This window comes from Protopterus annectens, chromosome 3.part1 (assembly GCF_019279795.1).
Source record: "Protopterus annectens isolate FY-2018-M chromosome 3.part1, PAN1.0, whole genome shotgun sequence".
In the NCBI taxonomy this organism is placed as follows: domain Eukaryota; kingdom Metazoa; phylum Chordata; order Ceratodontiformes; family Protopteridae; genus Protopterus; species Protopterus annectens.
Window position 1 is genome coordinate 1,366,943,408 of NC_056732.1, and position 27,502 is coordinate 1,366,970,909.

At 39.5% G+C, this 27,502-nt stretch overlaps 1 protein-coding gene across 1 annotated transcript in view; it reads right to left on the reverse strand.

The window, feature by feature from the left end:
* Positions 1–27,502, reverse strand: part of LOC122798461 (sterol 26-hydroxylase, mitochondrial-like) — a 934,778-nt gene that overhangs the window by 213,462 nt on the left and 693,814 nt on the right. Inside the window, exon 7 of the mRNA XM_044067402.1 lies at positions 14,055–14,136. Within this exon, the coding sequence (XP_043923337.1) occupies positions 14,055–14,136 (82 nt within the window). The remainder of the gene's footprint in view (positions 1–14,054; positions 14,137–27,502) is intronic.

Genomic DNA, 27,502 nt, shown 5'->3' on the forward strand with positions numbered 1-27,502 from the left:
AAAAATGAAGGTGGGTAGCTCTACATCCTTCCAAAAAAGTGTAACTAGCAGTGTAGCAAAGGGTTCCGTCTTTGGGCCACTGCGCTTTGGTGTTTGCTTCTCACAGGTCAAAGCTAATGTTAATGGTTTGTAACTGAAGAAGTTTGCAGATGCTGGCTAAACTTGGTGTCATCGTAAACTCCCCAGATGGCACCAAGATCTTCCAAGAGGTCCAGCCTCAAACAAATAGCCGGTGTCAAAACCATGCACTAAAACTAAATGCCAATACATGTATAATCATATTCTTTTAATTTCCCATTGACGACACACTGTGAAAATGGCTCCTGTAGTTAGGAATCTAAGAACCTATGCTGACAGAAAATCGTCCTCTGATCACCATGTATCTACTGTTGTAAGGAAGTCCCTTTTCATTTTGCAGCTTATATCTAAGGATACTGCATCAAGATCCAATTCAATTGAACTCTGCACACATTAGGCCAATCATTGTGTATAATGCCCTTTTTGGTATGGAACTGTCCAAACACTTGTCACAATGAGAATGGCTACAGTGCTTTCTTACTAAAGAACTCAATGGGCTAAATCTTAAAAATTATGCAGACCACCTCAAAGTCTTGTTCCTGTTCTCAGTATCATACAAGTTACTGAGAGGTGACCTGTGCCTCAAGTATAGAGCTTCAAAACACCTTGTTCTGTCAGATGTATTACACATTTGTAAGTCCAGTCGTATCACAAACACCCACTCAAGGGATCACAATATTTTATTTATTTATTTTTTTGCAAAATAAATATTACATGTTGGAGGAGTAGGTTTGTACCACAGAACATACCACATGTCCTAACATTCATTGCTACAGTGAATCAGTGCTGACATACAAATAGCCATGGAAGCCAGAAGTCCGGCCAGTCTTCCAAAGACTTCTAAATTTAAAAAGTATACCGAACATCACCATGCAATCCCTGCGTAACATAGGGCATAAAGGTGATATTCAGGCTTACCAAAAACATAACTTCTTTGCTGCCAGTTTGAAAGTATCTTTTACATCATTCTGTTTACCTGTGTCAGTTTGCTGCCAGTTGAAAACATTTTCGTTCTCCAGTGACTTCCTATCCCTGTTTGCTGTTTTCGCAAGATAAGTACCCCATTGCGGATTTTGTGTTTTCTTGTTTTTTGTGTTCCTTGAGGTTAATGTCCTCTAGGAATGCCAGTGTGGGAGACAGATTCCCCATGGAGACTGCAATGATAAGTTTCTTTTTTTGCTTAGGCGCTTCTCATGACCATACATCTTGCTCTGTTTGACAGCTGTTTGTTCCAAAAACCCTTTGCAGTAGACTTTTTTCACTTTCCTTGTATATTGAGAACCAGTGTCTTAAGCTACTCGCTAAAGATACTATGGAAGGAATCTCCCACCCCAAGGGTCAGCCATTAGGGAAGAAGGTGAAAAAGGTGTGACTGGAATCTTCTGCTGTCCACTATCTGCCAGGTGTTTCTTCCAAGGTTGTTATGAACCCAGAGTCTCACCTGGCTGTGTTGTTGGATTTCTCTGCCATGACCATGTTGGAGACTGGTGAGGATCCGTCTGGCAGCACATACAAAGAGGCTTTGCAGGAATCCATCTTGGATGTTTAGAGAAAACCATGGTTCATTTTTTCTGATAAGCCTAGGGGAGTTCCTCAGTTTTTAGTTGGGGAAGGAGTTCCTGCTATGGTTCCCAACTGTTGTCCTGGATTTGAGTCTTCTCAGGAAATTCCCTTAAAAAAGAAGAAAACAATTAAGTATGTTTCTTCTGCTTCTAGGGATCCACAAAGTGAGTGGCAGACTTTTACCCAGGGGCCATTTCCTGCCTTAATGTCTTTAAAGCCTCCTCATGGGGTTTCAGTTCCTGCTCCTCCTTGGTCCCCTACTCCTCTTAAAAAGCCTAGAGACCAGGATTCTTCTAAGGATGAGTCAGATTCTGATGATGAATCCCTCACTTACTCTACTCATATTCCTCCTCCTTTGAAGTATGGGTCAGAGGAGGAGGAATCTATTAGTCCTGATGTTCCTTTGGAGGAAATTTCCTTTGAGGACACACTTTCTAGGATGATGGAATTTTTTTAAGTTGGATTGTACTCAGGTCTCTGATATCAAGAAGCGGTACTATGAGTTGTTGCAGTTGGACTCTCCTAAACCTGCGGCTATTCCTCCTGTCTTGGCTGCTTTACTGGATGCTTTCTCCAATGCCTCTCAGGCACTTGATTCTTGCCCCCCTGCTTCCAAGAAGCCTGATAGCTTTTATAGGGTTCCCGAGGATTGTTCTTTTTTATATAAATGCCCTGCTGTTGACCCCTCGGTAGTGTCTGTAGCCTCTGATAAACCATCTCAATTGCTTCCTTCGCCCCAGTTATTGCCTTCTGGCAAGGACAGCAGAACTCTGGAAAGGCTGGGCAAAAAGGTTTACACTTCCACTATCCTAGCTTTTAGGGCTATTAATTATCAGACCAATATTTCTAGTATGTGTTGACTCTTCTTTCTCTGACCTGCCAACTTACTTCTGATTTTCCAGAGTCTGAGGGTAAAACTTCTGTTCTTTCCTTTCTAGGGACTTCATCCAAAGTTGTTCATCATTCCATGAAATGTAGTTATGATGCAGTAGATGCCTATTCTAGGGCTGCTGTTTTTGGTTCAGTTATGAGGAGGCCTTCTTGGCTTAGGCTTCAACCTCTACCTGATGATATTAAAGTTAAATTGATGGATGCTCCTCTGGATTCTAAACTTTTGTTTGGGGAAACTGTTGCTGGTTTGTTTAAGTCCCCTTCAGGATAAGGGTAAGTCCTTATGGGGGCTTAAACATGTGTTTGTTTCTCCTGTTCTAAATTTCAGAGAAAATACCTCACTAAGCCTGCCTTTGTTTGTAGGCAATCTCATCCTTCTACTAAAGGCAAGAACAGTGGCAAATGGACTCGTCCTGCTAAGTCTGCTCAATTTTCAGGGACTCCAAAGCCTTCCTTTCTGGACAAACAAGGCACTATGTGACTATCCATCCCTCCCAGCCACGTTCCTCTTTCTCTTCACCTTTCTCTTTCTTTTTTGGTTTGGCTTAATATCACTAAGGATTTTTGGGTTCTGCCAATCATTCGTCAAGGGTATTTCATGGTGTGGAATCCCATCTTTGGTTTATGGGCATTCCTCAGCCTCCTCAGGAACATCTTCCCTTTTTACAAAAGATGCTTCAAGATCTTTTTTCTTAGGGTACTGTTCAAGAGATGCCTGTGTCCCAAAGGGGGAAATGGTTCTACTCTCAACTGTTTCAAGTGCCCAAAAAAGAGGGCACTTTGAGACCTATTCTAGACCTCTCTCATCTAAACACTTTTCTAAAGGTACCTTCCTTTTGGATGTCCCTTCAGATTTTGTTTCCTCTCTTGCTCCCTCAGGTCTATATAGTGTCTCTGGATCTCAAGGATGCTTATCTCCATATTCCGATCTGTCCTCTTTTAAAGAAGTTTTTGCATTTCTATGTTACTTCCTGCATTTTCAGTTTTCTGCTTTGGCATTTCTACTGTCCCAAGGTTGTTCACCAAATGTCTTGCTCTTGTTATTACCTTTTTCTAACTTCCAGGTATCCAGCTATTTCCTTACTTGGATGACCTGATGATTCAGGCATCATTTCCAGAGACGCTTTTGCAGAATCTAAATTTTGCCGTATCCCTTCTTCAGAACCTGGGGTTCACTATAAATTTCAAAAAGTCTTCTCTAACTCCTTCTTAGGATCATGTTTTGCTGGGTTGCAGGATTCAGACGGTGTCAGTGCTTGCATCATTGCCCCCCCCCCCAAAGGCCTTAACTCTCATTTCTTTCTTTCACACTCTTCTTCCTCTGGCTTCCATTCCCATCAGGGAGTTTGTGAGAGTTCTAGGTTTCATGGCATCCACGAATCCAATCCTCCCTCTGGCTAAACTTCACATGGGAAAGTTTCAGTGGTTTCTGAAGTCAGTGTGGCTTCAACATGCTTATCCTTTAGAATTTGTAGTTCCTCTTTTTCCTTGCCTCAGACAGGAACTTCTCTGCTGGATTCAGCAGTTATCTCTGAATCCAGGAATCCCTTTTCATCCCCCTCTTCTCTCTCAGGAATTGTTTACAGACACCTCAGACATGGGATGGGGGCAACGTGTGGCTGCCTAAAGATACAGGGGTGTGATTGCCTTGTCAACAGAAGGAGTGCATCAATGTCAAAGAGAGGAGAGCTCTTCTGCTGGCTCTTCAGGCCTTTCATTCTCTCTTTTCTCCAGGGCCTCTCAAGGTATTCACAGACAATACACAGTGATATATCAACAAGCAAGGAGGAATGAAATCTTATCTTCTTTGCTGGTTTGCACTTCTGGTATTGGATCTTGCTGTCAAGCGTCAATTGACTTTTCAGGCAGTTTATATCTCTTCCAGTCAGAACAATGTGGCAGATACTCTGAGCAGGTCCTTAACTCAGTCCCACAAATGAATGCTTCAGAGGGATGTGTTTCTTGACATTATCCACCAGTGGGATACTCCTCAAGTGGATCTTTTTGTCTCCCCTATGAACAGACAACTTCCTTTGTTTTGTGCCAGAGACCCAGGTCCTCTGGTATGAAAAGTGGATGCCCTGTCATTAACTTGGAAGGGGATGTTTCTTTATGCATTCCCTCTCCTTCCTCTCATTATGAAAGTCCTGTTCAAAATTCAAGATGATGTTCCTAAAATCTTGTTGGTGATTCCCTTTTGTCTAAGACAGCACTGGTTCCCTCTTCTTCTGCATCTAGCCAGGGGCAATTATCACAAGTTACCTCACAGGGTGGATCTAATCAAACAAGACAAGGGATCTCTTGTCCATCCCCACCTGCCCATGCTTCAACTGACACTGTGGGTGATAGGATTTTGATTCCTCATAGACACCTTTTATTCTGAGGATGTGCTGCAAGTCCTGCAGGAGTCCAGGAAACCTACAACTAGGAAATCCTACTTTTCCAAATGGAAGATGTTTGGTTTCTATCTCTCATTACCTGGACCCACTTACTGTAGATGCTCCTTTGGTTCTCTTCTACTTGTTTGAGTTGCTCAATGCTGGTTTGGCATATTGTTCTATTAAGGCCCACCTATCAGCTTACTAAGATAGAAGGAAGCCTCCCTGTTCATCAGTGAGAGTGGTGAGCTTTGAGCAGCCTATCTGTCATTGGAGGAGTGGTTTCAGCTCAGAATCTGTAGTTTTATTGGCCATTTTGGGCTATTTCTATCCCTTTCATGTTTCTGTTTAAAAACCCGTGTTTCCACAGTTTTGCACATTGCACAGCGCTGTTTAACTAGTGTTAAACTATTCTCTGTACCAGAAAGTCTGCTCTTCAAAATTTCCCTTAGAACTAGCCAGTTTTCTAGTAGTAGCACTCAAAACTGCTTCTTTGTGATCAGCACTTATTCAAAACTCATTGCAAGCACTAAATAAACTACAAAGTACGACAGCACTCAACTTTCCTCACTTGTCAGAAGGAAAACAGTTTTTAGTACTATCCAGGCATATCTAAGGGTCAGCTCCCAGTGTTTTCCCCAGTTCACCTGATGAACCTGGGCATCTTGGGGCAATGTAGCAATTGCCTCATGTACACCAACAACCCTCTCCTCCTACCACCCAACACTACAACCTGTGAGAGATACACTTATATAACCAAACTGGAAGCCAAGCTCTCTCGAGCCAAGACTGGAGTAGACAGTCGAAAGTAGATGGTAAACACCTGCACCACACCACACTCAACACATAGTCCATCAATACCTATACCAACTAAACCAACACATAGTAGAACAAAACACACACCTACTATCATGGAGGCTCTCAATAAAAATCTGCCCAAAAAACAGAGACCTCCAATGCAGAAATGGAAGCAACCACAACCCCCCCTCAATACTACCCAAATAACACATAGACCACAAAATCAGTGTGCCACTAAACCTCAGCCCATAAGGCAAAACAACATACCCAAAACACTTGTCATAGGCAACTGTATAGTCAGGCACACTGATGTCCAACTCTCCAGGCTAAACAAGGTGAAAGTTACTGTCAGCTGCCTTTTGGGTGCCAGGATCCGCCACATAAGGCACGCACTCAGGTCACTCCACAACAACTACAAATATGACTCTGTCATTGTCCATGTTGGTGTGAATGACCTGAGATGTACCTCCCTGGACTACATGAAAAGAGACATGGAGGAGCTCTTGGATCGTGTAGTCAAGGCAGGTATGACACTAGCCCTGAGTAGCATCCTGCCATCACCCAGAATGATACCACAGTTTAAGGACAAAATGATTGACTTCAACAATTGGCTAAGCTTCTGGTGTCATTCTAAGGGGATCCAGTATCTGCCTGAGAAACATGATCGACAGACCATGATGCTTTGCCAGAGATGGCCTGCATCTGTCGCCCCTAGAATTCTGGATACTGGCTAAGGCTCTTACCACCCCATAGTGCCTTATTTAGACAAGGTTCTAATGGAATACCCACCACCGTAGCAGGTACAAGCAAGCAAAAACTGAGGGCAATGCTACTCAATGCTAGAATTCTAAACTTCAAAATGCACTCACTTGAGGCACTCCTTAAAATGGAGAATGTCGACATCTGTGCAGTAACAGAGAAATGGTTCATGGCTCCAGAGAGCACCCCTGCATTACCAGGCTATAACTCATACCACACCTTCCGGCCACCTAACCTTGACCAAAACACTAAAGGAGGAGGTGTGTCCATATTCATTAAGGATATTCACACCTCCAGGTGCTCAACATAATGTATCCAAAATTATCCAAGTGCAACTAACACTGGGCAAGACTGCAATCCAGGTTGTAGCTTGTTACAGATTCCTTGCCATGCTCCTTAATGCCCACTCCAAGTTTCTTAATATACTGGATAATATTAAGGTACAGCCCAATACCCTAATAGTGGGAGATTTCAACTACCCCACCATCAACTGGGAAAACTACTCATGTACTAACTCATTAGCTCAATGCTTTCCGGAATTCATAAACTCTAATGCCCTGGATCAGCTTGTCCATACTCCCACCAGGGGCAACAATATCCTGGACCTGGTCATTACCAACATGGGTAACCAATGTTCCATGCCAGAGGTCAACTCCTTGCTGGTCAGATCCGACCACAAGCTAATCACCCTAGACATCAATATTCCACCCCACCCCCCACTAAGGAAACCATCATAAAAAAACTTTTCCAAAAACAACTTCATGCTTCTTAAGACAGAAGTGGCAAACTTCACTGCACCCATGCAGATGGATAACAGAGGTATAACTGCCAAATCCTATACAAATGCACTGTATAAACACATACACGAGTGCATGGACTGTGCCATCCCAAACAGAACCAAGATGCTATACTCCAAAAAAAGGAAGCCAATCTGGTGGTCCTCTGCCATAAACAAACTCTACAACAGAAGGAAGAAGCTGTTGCAAAAAAGAGTAAAATCCCATGATTGGAGCCTCAGTAAGAAGCTGAGATCCCTCATAAAATCCTCCAAAGCTAGTTACAAAAATAAAATTGCCACTGATTCTAAAGACAACTACAAGGCGTTCTACAGCTATGTCAAGAATCTCAATGGCAATACTCAGATCTGCTCTGAGCTACAGCACAATGGCACTAGATATACAGAACCAACTGATATTGCCAACATCCTGGCAGATAGGTTCAGTGCAAACTTTAGCCCCCCACCCCCCCAAAGGGCCCATCACTATACCGGAAGAATGCATAGCACCTGCAATTACAGATCCACAAGTTAAACCAAAGACACAGCATCCATGGGACCAGACAACATCCCAGGCTGCGTTCTGCACAAGCTACAGAATGAACTGGCACTCCACCTAAGCACCATGTTCAATCATAGCCTCACTTCAGGCTTTGTGCCTACTAAATGGTGCACAGTGACAGTTATCCCACTCCACAAAGGGGGTGCCACCATGGACCCCAGGAACTACAACCCTATTAGCCTGATGAGCCTGGTCTGCAAGGCCATGGAACGTATCATCTTGGAGCTTATAAACAAAGACATAGGTAACCTGCAAACTCTGGACCCCACTCAGTTTGGATTTGTAAAAGGTAGATCATGTCTCCTAAAGCTGACTGACATCTTTGAAGCAGTCACCAGAGCTGTGGGCGAGGGTAAGGTGGTGCACACAGCCTATCTTGACCTCGCCAAAGCGTTTGACACCATCCCCCACTCTGGAATCATAGATAAACTCAGTAGACTGGGCATAAATCCCTATGTCACAAGATGGGTGGCCAAGTGGCTCACTGACAGAACCTACACAGTGAAAGTAGCTGACTCCAAATCTGACTTCAGACCAATGACAAGTGGAGTACCACAGGGTTTAGTTCTGGGTCCTCTCCTGTTTGGCATCTATTTTTCGGAAGTCCAGGCTAATACAGCAAGTTTTTGGCTAACAAAATTCGCAGATGACTGCAAACTGGGAGCCATAATTGAATTGCCTAATGATGTGGACAGTCTACAAAGGGGCCTCACTGAGACTGATGTTTATGTCCACATGTGGATGTTGCAGGATGTATAAATTCATAGAGATAGGAGAGAGTTTTTACATAAATGGGAGGAGATATAAGGTGAGATATAAATTCCATTGCAACTCCAAACAGGTGGTTTACGTAGCTAGGTGTCAATTATGCCCAGCCTTTTACGTTGGAAGACCGAACGTGGGCTACGAGACAGGGTCTATGAACACACCTATACTATAGCGAAAAATAAACAAGAGAGCCCCCTAGTAAGACATCTGGCCTTTAATGAAAACCACAGTTTTTTTTATTTAAAGCAATTGATCAAGTTAACACAGACTCCAGAGGAGGCCCGTTTAACCTTTTGCTTGAAGAATGTGAGTTAGCATGGCAGATAAGGCTTAATGCCTTTTCAAGCCCCAGCCTGAATGATTCTTGTAACATCTCCTGCCTATTAAAGCTTAAAAGTTTGACTAGGTAGGGTTTTTAAGGTACTTTACACATAATGGAGGTGGCTACATAAATTTTATTTACCTATAGATTTTTCATTTTTGTACATTGACATGATATAGTCATGGACATCATATGTTATGGCAACTCTACCATCAAGAATAAGATTTTTGTATAGTGGTATAGCCACTATAGTTTTATTATACAAGATGGGATTAATGCCGATAGGCCAAATGTGCTTCTTTTAGGTCAATACTTTAATTGCTCGATATGAATATAAGGTAACATGTTTTAATATATTCAAATGTTCGGATGTTTTAACGGGTTATAGATGTATATACATACATATATTAACCCTTTATAATTATTACGTTTTCCTTTACTTGAAAGCAATAGGGGAGTTATCGCTGGTCATAAGTGTTTCTTTTTTGTTCGAGTTTTGTATTCTACTTTATTATTATGTAGTATGATTAACTGAACGGAGAAACTATTTTGAATGAGTTGTTTTTTAGTTATGTATGGAACATCAGCTGATTGCTGATCATGTGACTTCTGTACTTACTATTTAAATTTGTGAAGTACTTGTGTGTATGAATCTGCAGAAGTTGCTATATATACGACAACAAAAAGCACTTCATTGATTAAATAGTCAACCTTTTCTTCGAGTCTTGCCTTTGTTGTTGGATACTTCATTTCATTATAATTCAGAAATATCTGCTAGACATGCTTTCATTTAAATGGAACTTTGCCAAATTGTTTGTGGGCATCTGTGTTATGTTTGTGCATGTTTTGTATGTGTGTGCATGCAAGCTTGTATGAGTATGTCTATGTGTGTGTGTGTGTGTGTGTGTGTGTGTGTGTGTGTGTGTGTGTGTGTGTGTGTGTGTGTGTGTGTGTGTGCATACATTTGTGTGCTTGTTTATGTATGAACGTGTGTGTGTGTGTGTGTGTGTGTGTGTGTGTGTGTGTGTGTGTGTGTGTGTGTGTGTGTGTGTGTGTGTGCATTTGTGTGAGATCCTGTATAGGATCAGCTTGTCTGCTAACACATAATATATGCTAGGATGGACAGTGCATGCCTCTGTAACCACTAACTGGACAAAGCAACTCAGTGCATAGTTAGGCTTTATGGAAATGTCTGCTATCTTCCAAAATGTAGTCCCCACCTTTCTATCAACCCCTGATAATGATAATGCTTTCCTTTACATGTCAGGCTTTAACATTAAAAAAGAATATGGCATTTTGGGGAACAATTGCTTAATACACAGTAAACGGTAAAACAAAAGCATTGTAAATATGCAAGATTTTTTTTTTTATTTTTAATTCTAAGGCATCTCATTATACAAAATAAATAATTTTGTGTGAAGAAGTATATGCCAAAGGACACATGGCATAAGCATGACAGCACCCTTGAAGCAAATACTGGAGAATGAAAGAAATATATGCATTGAGAGTGTAGGAAATAAAACTAACCCTCCCTTTTGCATGTTTGGATATATGAGTGATATCAGACTTCAGAAGTACAAAACAGACAAACACAAATTTGTGATGCATGGGAATTTTTATATTTCCATCTTACAGTCTTTAGTAAAGATATTTTATCTCACTTTTCCTCTCTTGTCAACTTTTTCAGTCAGTATACCAGGATAAGTTATTAACTTACATATATTTTTTATCTTTATCCCTTAGAAAATTATCCAGTTTTATTCATAAATAATGTTATAGTTTCACTCATTTCTGCTCTTTCCATGGCAGGCACTAAATCATTCATAGGGAGTTTAAAAGCATGAATGCAGTAGTCACACTCAAATTGCAAGGTGAAAGGCTAATGACATAAACGAAAGTTAATTAGATTTGGAAGTGGAACAAGACAATCTCCAGTAAAAAAAAAATGGTTACTGGGTGAACCTCCCCCCCAAACACACACACACACACACACACACACACACACACACACACACACACACACACACACACACACACACACACACACACACACACACAATTTAACAAAAAACTGCTTTGTAGTGAACGAGAATTTCAAAACTTCAGTGATCTTAATATTATGCTGAAGACTGCCTTATGAAAAAAATCCATGATGCTCTAAGGGGCTGAATCTGTGCAGGTTTCCAGCTTTTGTTCAATTCATACTTCTCATCTTTACAGATTTTCATAAAATGCCCACATTTTTGCTCATGTTTTTGGAATGGTCCTTGTAAAATTTGTGGTTTTCTTGCAAATCACTGAAGATTAAAGTCACTAAATAGTGAAATACATCTGAGTTTCAGACTTCATATCCTTCAGAAAATGCATGCTAACACAAATCCTGCTTTTGTAGCAACGTTATAAATTTATAAGAGCAATATTTAAAATCTGACCTTATTTTTGGACCCCCCATTATTTTTTGCTTTGCTCGGAATTCTTATGCTAAGATGTTAAGAGATTTGGTCAAATGCTCAAAGTCAGTTTTATTTACTAGTTTTGTTATGGTTTCAAAGAAGGGTTACATATACAGGTAAGAATCTGAATGGTCCACAGTTCATAGTGCAGTCATCTTACAGACCAGTGTAACTTGTTACATTTACCATTAAGGAGGAACCTTGTTAGTATGTATGGTGTCTTCTAAGGTGCTTCCCTGACTGATGTGCAGTGACTTCAAAATTGTGTTCCTTTAGTCTTCAACAGAAACATTCACTTTAGAAAATTAAAAACAACTTCAAACTAAAAACTGTCAGCTGAATTTTAAAAATGACCTTGTACTTTCTTGCAATGCCTATTATTTTTACTAAACTAACTTTTTTTATTCAAATTAAAGTGAAACGTCAGTTTTAAGTTTGTAAGCCCTTCCATTTTATCCACATTTGGCTAATGAATCATTGTTATCTTCTCACATTCTTAAAGGTGTTTTAAAGTCATTAAGCAGAATGTAACATTGTTAATGACTAGGAAACATGATCACATACAGGCTGACATTTTTTGATGCTGTAAAATAATGTCTCAAAAGCAGGAGAGTAGTCTGTTACCAGGGTCCTTAAGCACATGCTAAAATTACTCAGATTATTGCCAATATGACTAACAAGGAGAACTAAGCATTTAATAGAATATATTAAATGAGAAAATAAATAGAAGCTATAAAATTGTATTAATTGCATTAAGTACTATAATGCAATAATAATGGGACTGAAAACTGGTATTCAAACAGGCAAGTTGCTACCAAGCAAGCATATTCAAAAACCAGTCTGTAAACAATTTAAGTCAGCATTTCTCACATTAGTTCCAACAGTGACTGCAGTAAAGTACCACGTCACAAGACGGGTCTACCTGATAACACCGACATGCCAAAACACCAACAATGAAATAACGACACGACAAAACCAAAAGTTCAAAAACACAAAACTTCACATGCCTGACAAACCACAATCCCGACAATCAACAAAACAAATACCTTTCCTGAAAAACACACACACAACACAAGCACACCAAAAACTTTACAAACCTACACTAAACCTTACATACACAACTATCTATGCACTAACCTTAACCCAAACCCTAACCCTAAGGTCAGTCACTATCGCACACTTACCTTACCTGCACCCTAACCTTAACTCACTTAATCCACCCCTAACCCTTAAGTCTGTCACTATCGCACACTTACCTTACCCACAGCCTAACCCTAACTCACTTAATCTGCCCCTAACCCTTAAGTCCGTCACTATCACACACTTACCTTACCCGCACCCTAACCCTAACTCATTTAACCCGCCCCTAAACCTAATATCTGTCACTATCGCACACTTACCTTACCTGCACCCTAACCCTAACTCACTTAATCTGCCCCTAACCCTTAAGTCCGTCACTATCGCACACTTACCTTACCCGCACCCTAACCCTAACTCACTTAATCCGCCCCTAACCCTTAAGTCCGTCACTATCGCACACTTACCTTACCCGCACCCTAACCCTAACTCACTTAACCCGCCCCTAAACCTAAAGTCCATCACTATCGCACACTTACCTGACCTGCACCCTACCCTAACGTCCGTCACTATCACACACTTACCTTACCCACACCTTGACCCTAATGTCCGGACCTATCGCACACTTACCTTATCATGTCGATGTTCTCAGCATCGGGATTCTCAACTGTTGGTCTTCTCTGTTGTCGATCTTCCAGTGTTGGTTATCTCATTGTCATTCTTCTCAGCTTTCAGCGTAATCAGGTAGATGTCACAAGACATAGTGTATCACTAAAGTATATTTTTTTACAAGGTGTGACATCATAGTCTTTTAAACATAGTCGATGGGAGTAATACAGGATATCTAGGGGTGGTTGGGGAGAAATTCCCCATGTATCAATAACCTGAATCACAAGATACCAATGAACAGAACACCAGGAATAGATTTTCTTAGGAAACTGCTTTCAGTGCATTTTCTAATTTTTTTGCTGGCAATGATTCCTCTTACCTCCAAATGTGGGATTACGTATTCTGCAAAAAAATTATAGATGAAGTTTTCACCCTTTCAGTATTTCAGACATTGGTGTTTGACAATGTCATTCCTTAGCATCATGAGAGTCAAGGTTTCATAAGGGAACCAATAATAAACACATATTCAATCTATTACATTAAAAACATATAACAGGAGTTAGTACATGCAAGTCTTGGGGATAATAAAATGCATAATTATATTGTAGCACCCATACCAGCATCTCTAAACATTAAAATAATAGCCTGGCAGATTTAGCTCATATTACATGAATAGGTTCTGCTTAAACAAACGGAACACTACTGCTGTCTGGCAAAGACTAGAGAAGGTTTAAAGATCTATATATTTATTTCTTTTATTTATTACATTTGTTACTGGGGTATGTCTGACTAAGCCAGAGGCCCATTTTCAGTGGAGACCCAGGGAGAAAAAAAATCCACAAAAATACCAAAAACAAACACAGTAACATCACCATTAGTGCAATAGAATTATATACAGCATCAAGAGACAGTGTAAATACAAGGTCCTGATAAATATGGAATATGAAACATTATATGAATCATATAAATATATAATCATATGAATATATGGAATATGAAATAATTTAGCAAAACTACTTACATTTTTTGGAAAGCAGATACCATTCAGAACTATATCCTTCTCAGCAGCTACTCTGCCATTGACTGGTACTACGGGATACATGCTGTTTAAACAGAAAATCAAAAAAGTTGGTGCTGCATCTTAGATAAACTCTGTAGTGTAATGGTGGTGACGTGACTGAAAGACCATGAAGTTACTTCTAGAACTGAACAACTAAGGAAAGCTTAAAGGCAGTACTTAACGAATATATAACAGCAAGTGTCATTTTCAAATGACTCAAATTACTGCAAATATGATTAACGTGAACAACTATTCTTTAATAGACTGTATTAAATGATAAAATAAATTGCAGGCATAAAATTACATTAATTGCATTAAGCACTATAATGTTAAAACAATTAGAATGAAAAAAATGGGATTCAGAATATCATCTTACGTCTTGGAAAAGAACCTGATCGTGTGCTAGAGGTCGTAAAGCTCCCGTTAGATTTAGTTGCCCTTACCTCCACACACATCATTTATTCTAACTCCAGAGCTTCTGAAAGTAGGGGTTCTCTATACAACTCAGGAGCTGATACTAAGAAGAAATGCCTGGGAGATGCAGGAATACTGAAAATCTGCTGGCTGATATTCAGTTGTCGTTTGTGCAGATAAATGAGAAGATCACAATATAATTGTGGTTTGTGCATGCACACCTAACAACTATTTTGATTATTCCACTTTCTTATCGAACAGGGTAATGCCTACGGATTCTGCAGTTTTGCTAAGTGACTTCAGTAGTCATGTGGGGAACAATTGATGCAGATGGAGGAATGTGATCAGGAAGAATGGCTTATGTGGTACAAACTGGAGTGGTAAATTCTTTTGGGGCTTTTATGCTGCCCACGTGTTGTCTATAAAAAAAAAAAAAAAAAATCAAGTACGCTATTAGGTGTACTTAGTACTAGAGTCATTTCATGACTTTGTAGTCATGGCAAAAGTATGATCTGGATAGACATACTGAAAGAGGTGCCAACCTTTTAACTGATCATTATTTGAAGGTGAGCTTTGTCAGATGGTCAAGACAGCAGGAAGAATGACCCAGAATTCCAGACCCTTTCATTCTCCCCCTCATGGACTGTGCCAAGGTTGTTAGTTGGAGTCTAGTCGCCTACAGTCAGGAATCTATCCTCTGTATCACAGAATCAGGTAACTATTTACAATTTTTTAATTAGTAAAGAGAATAGCACTGATGCTTGAGCAGTCAACATAACTGCAATATATTTGCATTATGGAAAAAGTTTACTAATCTGACATATCAAACCACCTGTTAGCAATATGAAGAGATGTGCTTTAAGAAAAAAGGGTCCTGACACGCCTCAGACACACTGGTGATATGCATCGCCTAATTAAGTGTTACATGCTTGGCCCATCTCTCCTTTCAGATGACATCTGCAAGAATGTGCAAGACGTTGATTTGATCTGACTTGCGTATGAAGTAATCCCAGGAGGATTACATTGGATTTTATAAGGCATTATCGTATGCCTACCTCCCTCACAAAATTTAACATTCTGATTAATACTATACATAAATGAGAGAGTAAAAATAACTTTTTAAATTTTAAGTTAACTGAATTAAAAGGAGAATATATATACCAATTATCATTATCTTTGATCCCCTATATCAAAGGTGTCTCCCAAATAATACACTTCCATCTTCAAACACACATTATCTTTATTTTGATCAATAATGTCATCTTGACAACAATCCAATCCTTGTTATGAAGCTCTAAAATTATTTGAATTCCCTTCTATTCTTATGACCAACAGAGATTTCTTTATTAACAAATATGACTTGCACTGTGAGCAAAGTACATTCAAATAGGAATTTTTATGAGATTATTCCATTTAATTTAATTAACTAGCTGAAAGGACTGTTGCATATCAGATTCTTCTTAGCCATTCCCAATCAAAAGGGGCAAAGTTAAGAGTGCTTTACATAGACAGCTTCTAGACAGCACCTATTGGGGAGGAAATCATAATACCCAGAGCAAACCCCCTCAGACAAAGGAAAGAAATACAAATGTCACACAGTTACCAGATGTCAAGACTGACCTTACAATTAGAGCTTTAAGGACAGATCTCTTACACTAGAGTGCCATTCTTAAAGCTCTTATCAGGAGTACCATTTGAATTCTTGGACATCTCATCTTTCCAAAATCATAGGATAAAGGCAGCTCAGAGAATAGCAACTAATAGTATGCATAATCTTATACAAAATATATAAAGATACAATACAATAGCTTGATAATTTATTTTTTATACGAAGAAACAGGTAGAGAAATTAAACAAACATTTACGTAATTCATAGGAAACCATATTGCCCAGGGGGTCTACTTGACATGATTGAAATGCCAGTAGACCGACCTTTAAAACACTGAGATGACAATAGCAAAGTTTTATATAACTAAAACTTCACTATACCAACATTTATAAGACTGAATGTTTGAAATGTCACCTTTGCAAGATGAACAAAACAGGAAATCTGCTAATTTCTGCACTGTAGTGAGATCTCAGAGTTGGTATATTTAATTTTCAGGGGGTGTAGGGGATGCAGCCTCCCATGGGAGGTGTGCAGGGGGGTGCAGCCTCCCTACACAAATGTTAAAGTAAAAAATAAATAATTGTAATAATGGAATTAAGGAATCTCCAGTGAATATTCATGTGGGTGCTGTAGATACCTTCATTAATACTGAGTGAGATTTTCTTTGAGTATGCGGGTATTGGTTGGTGGGAGGGGTGTAGGTTAGAGTTAGGTATGTTGTACAAAGTTTTAAAGTGATAGTGCACTGTTGATATGGTATAAGTATTTACTTTTGTACATGCATTAAATGGGAGGTAAGACAGAATTTTATACATTCGGTTTTGTGTACGTCAGCAATTTAAATTGTCAGAGTTATAAGTTTTCGATGTTGTTGCCTCAGTGTTTTAAAAGTCGGTCTACTGGCATTTTGATCATGTAAAGTAGACCCTGTCCAGGTGGGTGTTATAATTAAAAATAGCACTACAAAGAATTACAACTGGGTATCTCTGAAAACCACTCTTATTATATGTTCTTGACATGGATGCTAAGATTCACCTCTTAAGTTCTGCTTTACTCCACACTCAAAGTGCATTTCCTGTAAGTAGGTTATGATCAGAGGTCTGTTCATAACCCTCTATGAGCCAGATTTAGAAAATTTACCATATGGTGTAAGTTCTAATGGTTACCATTTCTAAATCAAAGATAGCCCTACTATAGTACTCCACCATGAAGAGGTTCAGTGCAATAGTGGACTATCAGAATGATAGTAAAATCTAAAGATACAAGGTAATCATCTCTCAGGAGATGTAAAAGAAAAAAATATTCCAAACACTAAAACCAAGGAGAAGCCAAAATCCAATAAAAATCCAAGTAAGAATCCAAATAAAGTTCCACAGAAACCTTTATTGCATAGGTAAGCGCTTTCGCAGCCTCTCCTGGTTGCTTCCTCAGACCAAAACAAACATGCTTAAAAACAATCTCCTTTTTATAATACACATCACACAAGACCCACCAATCTCCATGGAGAATACAAGACTCCAATGCTTTCCAGATTCAAAGAGACACACACTCTTTTAAATCAGATAAAAACATATATGTAGAAAATGCATATAAAAATACATGTAGAAATACATATAAAAAAACACATAAAAAGTGTGCATAAAAATATATAAAAATGTGTGTAAAAAGCCTAAACGCACTATAAAGCATGCTTGCATGTCCTATTTGAAACATAACCCTAGTTCCAGAGCACAGCAGATAGAGGAGGCTTGTCAAACAGCCAAAAGTCAGAGAGACAATATAGGGACATCATACTTTTCCAGTCCGGCTAGAGATAATCTGACCTCTGAGAAAAGGATTGGTGGCACACACGTTTTGAGCTATAACAACACATTAGTCAGATACACATCTGATTAAGAATATACTGTATAGGAATTGGTATATTCTAAGTACAGATGATCAGGTCAGTAAGATAGTAGGTGATAGGCCAAAGTTTACATATAAAAACAGTAAATCACTCAGAGGAATGCTCTGCTATAAAGAAGGGATGTAACATCCCCCTCTGGCGACCTATGGGACAGTGAGATGCAACAAGTGTCCATTCTGTCAGTACATTGAAACCAACAGATTATTTGTACATCCCATAACACGGAAATCATATAAATTAAGTGCCATGGGGGACTGTCAAACTAAGGATGTGATATATTTAGCCCACTGTGTATGCTGTGACACAGTCTATGTTGGGAAAACCAACAGACGCCTCAGAGAACGGATACGGAATCACTTCTACTGTTCTAGGAGAGGGCAGGAACATAGTGCAATAGCCAAGCATATGTTGCAGCAGGGGGAGAACCATTGTTTTAATTTCTTCATTATAGACAGTTTAGTAGAAAATATGAGAGGTGGGGATTTAAGTAATAGAACTGAACAGAAAGAACTTAGATGGATTTTGACACTGGCTGCACATAAATCACCCTGGCTGAATGATTACATATCCCTTTAACCTGTTGTAGGAAGAAAGTAGTATGAAGCAATCTGCTGTGCTCTGGAACTAGGGTTGTGTTTCAAACAGGACATGCAAGCATGCTTTACAGTGCTTTTAGGCTTTTTACACACATTTTTATATATTTTTATACACACTTTTTATGTGTTTTTTTATATGTATTTCTACATGTATTTTTATATGCATTTTCTACATATATGTTTTTATCTGATTTAAAAGAGTGTGTATCTCTTTGAATCTGGAAAGCATTGGAGTCTTGTATTCTCCATGGGGATTGGTGAGTCTTGTGTGATGTGTATTATAAAAAGGGGATTGTTTTTAAGCGTGTTTGTTTTGGTCTGAGGAAGCAACCAGGAGAGGCTGCGGAAGCGCTTACCTATACAATAAAGGTTTCTGTGGAACTTTATTTGGATTCTTACTTGGATTTTTATTGGATTTTGGCTTCTCCTTGGTTTTAGTGTTTGGAACATTTTTCCTTTTACATTGGACTTTTGTGTTTGTTCCATCACTCAACAAACAGGGCTTTTCCTTTATCATTATTATCGCTCAGGAGATGCATACAATGTTTCACACAAACAGTGGTAAATAGCTGCATTAACTGTCCTTAAAATGTTTTGTAGTCAGGAGAACTGACAGAATTTAAGAATGTAGGGTGAAGTTTTAACTAGTCTTATAGTCTACAAATTAAGTGTTTCCTGAAGGAAACTCCATTAGGCTGAAAATCCAGCATTCTATCTGAGCGAAGCAGGCTTTGTCTGTTATTGAAGTATGTGCGTCTGTAGTAAATCAGTTCCTAAGTTTTCAGGAAATAAAAATAATATCAGTCCATAGTAAAACGATAGACATAATACATTGTTAAAGAAAAAGAATAACTGCTTTAGCTGAACAAGGTCATATCATTTGCACTTTCTGATAATTTGTAATAAAAGATGGTTTGCACAGTTGGCATGCTAGCTGGCTGGCAGATCTGTTTTTAAATGAAGTGCTATGACAGCCATACTTAAAGCACAGCGACAAAATTAAACATCCATTGACACGCATGACATTAAATGAGAATTTGTTTTGCTTACTTGCCTATAAGCTGCTCATTATGCCTGATATCTATTTCTATTTTGCATGAATCTTAGTGGTTATGGCTGAAAAGCTACTGTTTTAAACTCCTGCAACAGTCAGTTTCTGCCACGTCATGTGAATTGGCAGTTGTGTGCCTAAAACAGATGAAACTTTTTCCTACTTGTGTATTGAGCCTCATCTTCTTAAATGTCTCTGTGCAGTTGCTGGTCTTAATGTGTGGAAGGCAGATGACTGACTTATTTCAAAAATCTTGAAATGTCCCAGAGAACTACTACATTGACAGTACACTCTTAAAAGTTGACCCAGTTGTTCTTAAATGATACTTGTATAGCATTCTCGAATTGGTTCATACTTATGACATTTATTTACAGCAAACATCTAAATTGAGAATGAATAACTTGGGGCACAATTGTATGTCTAAAACAAATTTAGTTTTGTATTTGTGCATCAAGCCTCAAATGCAGCAATGAATTTTTATACAATTTTTACACTGAGTTCTGTTAAACTAATAAATATTTATTTTAATATAAATAAAACTGAATATATTGAAAACAAAACTCTCAACATGGTTAATATATAATTATGGACCATGAGATACATAAGGCCAACCTCTAAACAAACTCAGGCACCAAAAGAGAAATTGGCTATGCTTAAAAAGATCTACAAGTGTAGCTAGCCTAGTACTTACCTATGGACCCATGAACTTGTAGTGAAAGTGTCCTGAGGATGTCTGTTGCTTCTGTGATGTTTGTTTGTCTTTTCGTGGTTAGGTGTCGCCACAGTGGAACTCCGGTCCACTAATGATTGGCAGTAGATTTTTACATTGCCGAATTGCCAGCCCGACACCCAACCTTCAGAGAAGGCACACCCATTCACACATGCCTTTCAGAGGCCACTCAACCACAGGGAGGACATGCAGACTCTTCACAGAAGGCACTCCAGCCAAGAATCAAACAGGAGAACCTCTTGCTGTGAGGCAACAACACTACCGCTGTACCATCGTGTCTGCTGCTTTTGTGCATGTTGAATTCAAATGCCATCTCCAGAAGAGCTCCTCTCATGATCTTTGTGATGTCAGGGATATGCAGTTTGAAGAGTTTGTGCTCAAGAGTTTTACAGCAAGGAACTATAGTCAAAACTTGGTAGGTACTTGCCCCAGTTTTGATCTGCTGGTGGACACTGTCAGGTTAAAAAATGTTTTAATGTAGTTCTAGTTTGGGGAACTCCAAATCTGCCTGATAGGAACTGACAAGACAAAACAGTAGTAGCTACACTGGTCACAAAAGGGAATGAGTGTATGTGTGAGGGAGGATTTTGAAGAGACTATTGGGAAAAGCTTCAATATGGCTACACAGAAGATTTGGCAAACCCTCTGGTGATTCATGGGTGGGAGACAGACTACTGCTCAGGCTGCTGTCAGTAAGGCTGGAGAATCTGTGACACTGATGGACAGGCATTGCTGCAAGATGAAAGGGATGCTTTGAGAAGCTTCTGAGGTCAGTGAACAGATATGTCCTATTAACTTCAAGTTTAGAGTGCACAGGAATGGTCATCTGCTGAGTGAGAAACATATGTGATGAAAACCAGCACCTTCAAATCAGAGGGTGAGTTTTTTTCTTGAAAACTAGTTCACTGCTCTCTTCTGGCGAGTGGAACCAGCTACCTAAGAAGGAAGAATTGAAACGTTGTGGGTTCTCTTTTATTAGACAAGGTATACAGGGGGATTGGCAGATTTAGCAAAGGAAGGAAGCACAGCAGTGCTAGAGCAGGCTCTGCACTGAAGGGGCTTGTGAAGGGACAGCAGAGTCACAGAGTTAAACTCTTAATTTACCTGTCAGTCTGAGTCTGCAGCCTCAGGTGCGGTTATGAGCTCTGGGTAGTGTCTGTGAGGATGAAACCACTGATATCATTGGCAGAAATGAGGCTCTTTTGAAGCATACCTGTCAACCTCTAAGCACATAATAACTGGACAAAACCAAAAGTAATGTGTATGAGGGGCTGCAGAAGCCTAAAATCAGGGAATGATTTTAAATATTGCTTATAAACTTAAGACAGTTGTGACCATTACAGGTTTTGGATCAGTATGCATTTTTCTTAAGGATATGAAGTCTGAAATTCAAATGGATTTCATTACATACATTTGAAAAACATTGGATTTTTACAGAATTTGGCATTTTAAGCTAGAGAAGCAAGTATGCCAAAGAAGCTGAAAAATAAGGTGTACAAAACAGTTCTTTGACCAGCACAAAGATGTGGTACAGAAACCTGGTCAATGAAGGCGCAGCAGCTGTGGAAGTTAAAGGTGATGGAGATAAAGTGCCTATGATGGGTGATAGGATACACACTGCAGGACAAACAAAGAAATAAGGACATTATGGAAGAAGACAAAGTAGCTACAATTGCAGAGAAAGAAAAAGAGTACAGATTAAGGTGGTTTAGGCAAATATGCTAGAAAGCAGAAGAAAATCTGGTGAAGAAGATTTGGGACAGGCAAGAAGGTAAGAGAACACAAGGGGATCCAGCAAAGAGATGACTAGATTGTGAGAGAGAAGGCCTGTGATAGTCAGGAATGACTTTTGACGAAGGTAGGAGAGTAGCATTGGATTGAGAAAGGTGCCAACAGTTGGCACAGCACCCCGACTCCATGAAAAAAAATAGGAAAAAGGGGGTTGATGATGATATTGATAATGGTGAATTGGAAGTATATTTCCCAGATTTCATCTTATTAAAAAAATTAAATTCTGTTTTCAAGAACTGAAAATCGGTGCCCTTGTATGCGATAATCAATGCTGAACTTAACTTATGTCAGTGTATCATATAAACAATATACTTGCATAACTTTTCTGTAATCTTTTATTTCATCTTATTGTCTGTATTTCCTATAAAAGTATTGATTTGCATTGTACCATTAAATCTTTGTCCTTGTTTGTATTTTCTCCTGTGCAGACCTTGCAATTGGTCCTTTTGGGCCAGTCCTCCATCAAAGACAACCCATTTAAATAAACAAACAAAGAAACAAACAAGCAAACATATTATCAAGCCAACAAACAAACAATCAAACCAGTATAAAAATGAAAAATATTTTGTACTTGCAAACATTTTAAAGAAAACATCTTCCTTACCCATCATTTTTGTGGTCACTTACAAAGGGACAATGAAACTAAGAATCCATAAGTTGGGTTCAGGCACCTAGCCAGCGTGACATTTACTTGTGGTACATTTGGTTGGGGACACATGGCTGAAATGGCATGCAGCTGCAGAGAAATATGGCTGTTGTGAATTCCCTGTGGGTAAACAGAAGAATGCAGTGCCATGTCCACAACTTCACCAATCAAATGCACAGGGCGGAAATAATGTCCATGGCCCACAAGGCAACATAAGAAAGCAGGCAGTGTGGTAAGCATCAACAGCAGGCTAGCCAATGGGCATGTCAGTGAAGGTAACAGTGCAGTGCACAATTGGCAGCACCTTTATTAGTGCTGTGTGTGAACCACTACCCCTTTCACAGTATCTAGACAACATTACCTAAAATGCATACTGGAGCCTAAATGTGACTACAAGCATTTCAATCTAGCCACTTGGAGATACCTAACAAATAAATGGTCCTGCCACTGTAGTCATCCTCCCTGAAACTACCCTACCATAGCTTCTGTTCCTCCTCCCTCCATTCCCTTCCCTTCTACTTCTTCTCCCTCTTTTCCTCACCTTCCACTGTCAAGCGTAATACACAGCTACCCCTCTGTCTCTGTGTTTAACCACTTCATCCTCATGCTATTCCTTTTGTACTTATCCTGTATATAACCACTTTGGAATTATGAACACCTTATTCCTGTCATGACATTGTACCTAAGTGTTTTCAGAATGATTTCTGACATTGTGCCCAACTGTTTTCTGTATGATTTACTGTAAATGTTATCTCTTTAACTGTTTAGCTGCAAATAAAAATGTCTTAATTGCTTGTAAGTAAAATGTAAAAAACTCACTGCAGAGTTTTTTTCCTCGGGTCTCCACTAAAAACAAGCCAAACGCTCAGCTGGACTAACCCAGTTAACGAATGTAAAATAAATAAATAAATAAATCATAAAATTCTCCATGCTATAGGACACTTCTACATATTGTACATACATAAGCATGTACGGTACACTGAGCACAACACTCATTAGTTCTTCTGCCTCCATGCACTTGGTTATTAAAGATGTTGACAAGACAGTGTGTGCTTCTCCATGCCCACAAGGAATTCATAAACAGTCATATTTCTCTGGAGCTAAATGTCACTTCAGCCATGTGCCCTCAACCAAATGTACCACAGGGAAATGTCTCACTGCCTAGGTGCCTGAACCCCCATAAGTTGCTAGCCTAAAATCAGAAACACCTAATCCTAAAGCCAATTATTAAAACTAGTTGGAAATAATGTAATCTAGTTTAGAGAACAAAGCAAAGCTCCCCCTCCTAACAAATAAAACCTAATAACTAAAGTATATATAGCAGCACTTGTACAGACAGCAAGAATTGTTCACTCTATTCAAAACAGATGTACCACTGTCCTGTTCTAAGACATACCTAGACTCATCGATCATCCAACATGATACTTATAGTTAAAGCATATCCATCATGTGAAGTGGACTTTGGTAAGTAACTTATGTAGTACATAAGGTGATGTAGGGGGATGATAACATGAAAAACAGCCACTTAGCTGTTTATACCACTCTGGGTTTTGAACTAAGGAAGAATATAGCTATTCAGCTGCAACAAACAACCGGGACAAAAATGCATATCATAAACAAAAATAAGAATGACTTACAGGTATAGTGACTCAAGAGAAGCAAACCCCAGGATGTTTGATATCTTTAAACATGAATCTAACTAGACTGAATGTTCAAAAAGTAAAGTTATATTGCCAGCATGAACAAAGAAGCTAAATGAATTATGTGCTTACAGTTTAAGTATAAAGGTAAGACCCCTGAAAAGGTAAAATAAAACATTATAAGACTACAGACATCACACTAGCTCTCAAAATGGTCATAAGAATCAAACTAACAGGAAAGATTACCAGTACTAATTTTAAAGAGTCTAATTGATAGGTGATAGTGGATTCAATGAAACTGCAGACTGACATATAGGTTCATATGTTCATAGGTGTGTACTAGGCTAATGGCCCTAGAGCCTTTACAAGCCTAGTCCGTAGGATTACCTTGGCATCATGCCACCCAACCTTAGCTCCTAGTGCCTATGCCGAGTACAGCCACTGGACTGATCCCCGGGGTGAATTTTCTATTTCCCATCCACTCATCAAGATGTCTCTTGAAGAGGGCCAGTGAGGTGCTCTGCTTGACATATATGGAAAGTCTATTCCATAGCATGGGAAGTCTCTGGGTTATGAACCTGTCCCTCCAGCATGTTCTGTTGATTGTGGTAATGAGGTTGAGGTCTCTGGAGCATGTGGTGAGGAGGGATTGTGATTTCTTTAGATGTAGCATTTCTAACAGAGCTGGGTCAGACATGGCTTTGTAAGTCAAGTAGAGATCGTATCTTAGTAAGTGATATGAGACAGAGAATAGTTGGAGTTTTTTGAGTCTGTATTCAGTAGGGACAAGTGTTTAAGGCCTAGGATCCTCTTTGTGAGGTACTTTTGCGACCTCTCCAGTTGTTGCAGGTGTCTAGTGAGGTATATGCCAAATGGGGCATTGTACTTGATGATTGGCCTAATGAGGGAAGAGTAGAGGGAGACAATGACCTCTTTCTTCCTGGATGCAAAACCCTTAGTAATGAGATGTGCCACATAGAAAGACTTTCTAATCACAGTGGCAACGCGGTGGTCAAAAGAGAGGTTGCTGTAAACCTGTGTTCCCAGATCTCTTATAACGCCTTCTGCATTCAGTGGACTACCATCAATGTGGTAATTTAAGGGAATCAGGTTTTTCTCAAAGGGGATGAAGACACATTTTTTTGGCAATGAGCTTAAGGCCATAGTTCTGACACCAGTTGTTGGTCTCATTGAGGCCTTTCTGTAGGATGTCAGCATCACTTGGGGAGTTAATAATAGCTCCCAACTAGCAATCATCTGCGAACTTTGTCAGCCAGAGTCCCTTCATGTTGGCCTGGACTTCAGAGAAGTAGATATCAAACAGGAGACGACCCAGGACCGAACCCTGTGGGACTCCACTTGTGAGTGGTCGACAGTCTGACTTGGAGTCAGCTACTTCCACGCTGTGGGTTGTATCTGTGAGCCAGTTTGCAACCCACCTAGTGATATAGGGGTTGATGGCTAGCTTAGTAAGTTTTTCTGTGATTCCTTAGTGGGGAATGGTATCAAAGGCCTTGGCCAGATCAAGGTAGACTGTATGAACCACCTTACCTTCATCCACAGCTCTGGTGATTGACTCAAAGAAGTCAACCAAGTTGAGCAGGCATGATCTACCTTTCACAATACCAAACTGTGTAGGCTCCAGAGGTTGGAGATTCCCTATATCCTTGTTTATTAGGTCCATGATGATGCGTTCCATAGCTTTACATATCAGACTCATCAGGCTAATGGGGTGATAGTTCCCGGGGTCTGTAGTCACTCCTCCTTTGTGGAGATGGATGATTGTAGCAGTGCGCCATTCAGTAGGGACAAAGCCTGAGGGGAGGCTGTGGTTGAACAGGGCACACAGGTGAGGTGCCAGTTCACTTTGTAGTTCATGTAGTTCATGTAGAACACAGCCAGGGCTACTGTCAGGTCCCATAGAAGCTGTATTCTTGACCTTGGACAGTGCTGTTTTAACCTGTGCAGCAGTAATACTGGGTGCCTGGCAATCTACTAGTATTGTGACTGGTCCTTTGGGGGAGGGGTAAAGTTAGCACTGAATCTGTTCACCAGTATATTTGCAATATCTGTTTGCTCAGTATAAGGGATACCATTGTGCAGTAGCTCAGAGCAAATCCGGTTATTACCATGACGATTCTTTACATAACTATAGAAGACCTTGTGGTTGTATCTGCTGCAATTCTGTTTTCATAGCTAGTTTTAGAGGATTTGCAGAGGGATCTCAACCTTTTGCTCAGGCTAATAAGGGAGTCTTTTTAGTCTTGGGACTTCACCTTATTCCACATCAGTTTCCTCCTTCTGTTGTAGAGATTGTTTCTGTGTTTAACCACTTCATCCCCATGCTATTCCTTTTGTACTTATACTGTATAGAACCACTTCGGAATTATGAACACCTTATTCCTGTCATCACATTGTACCTAAGTGTTTTATGAATGACTTCTGACATTGTGCCCAACTGTTTTCTGTATGATTTACTGTAAATGTTATCTATTTAACTGTTTGTTTAGCTGCAAATGAAAATGTCTTAATTGCTTGTAAGTAAAATGTAAAAAACTCACTGCAGAGTTTTTTTCCTTGGGTCTCCACTAAAAATGAGCCAAACACTCAGCTGGACTAACCCAGTTAATAAATGTAAAATAAATAAATAAATAATAAAATTATCCATGCTATAGGACACTTCTACATATTGTAGCTACATAACCATGTACTGTACTCTGAGCACAACACTCATTAGTTCTTCTGCCTCCATGCACTTGGTTATTAAAGATGTGGACAAGACAGTGTGTGCTTCTCCATGCCCACAAGGAATTCATAAACAGTCATATTTCTCTGGAGCTAAATGTCACTTCAGCCATGTGCCCTCAACCAAATGTACCACAGAGAAATGTCTTACTGCCTAGGTGCCTGAACCCCCATAAGTTGCTAGCCTAAAATCAGAAACACCTAATCCTAAAGCCAATTATTAAAGCTAGCTGGAAATAATATAATCTAGTTTAGAGAACAAAGCAAAACTCCCCCTCCTA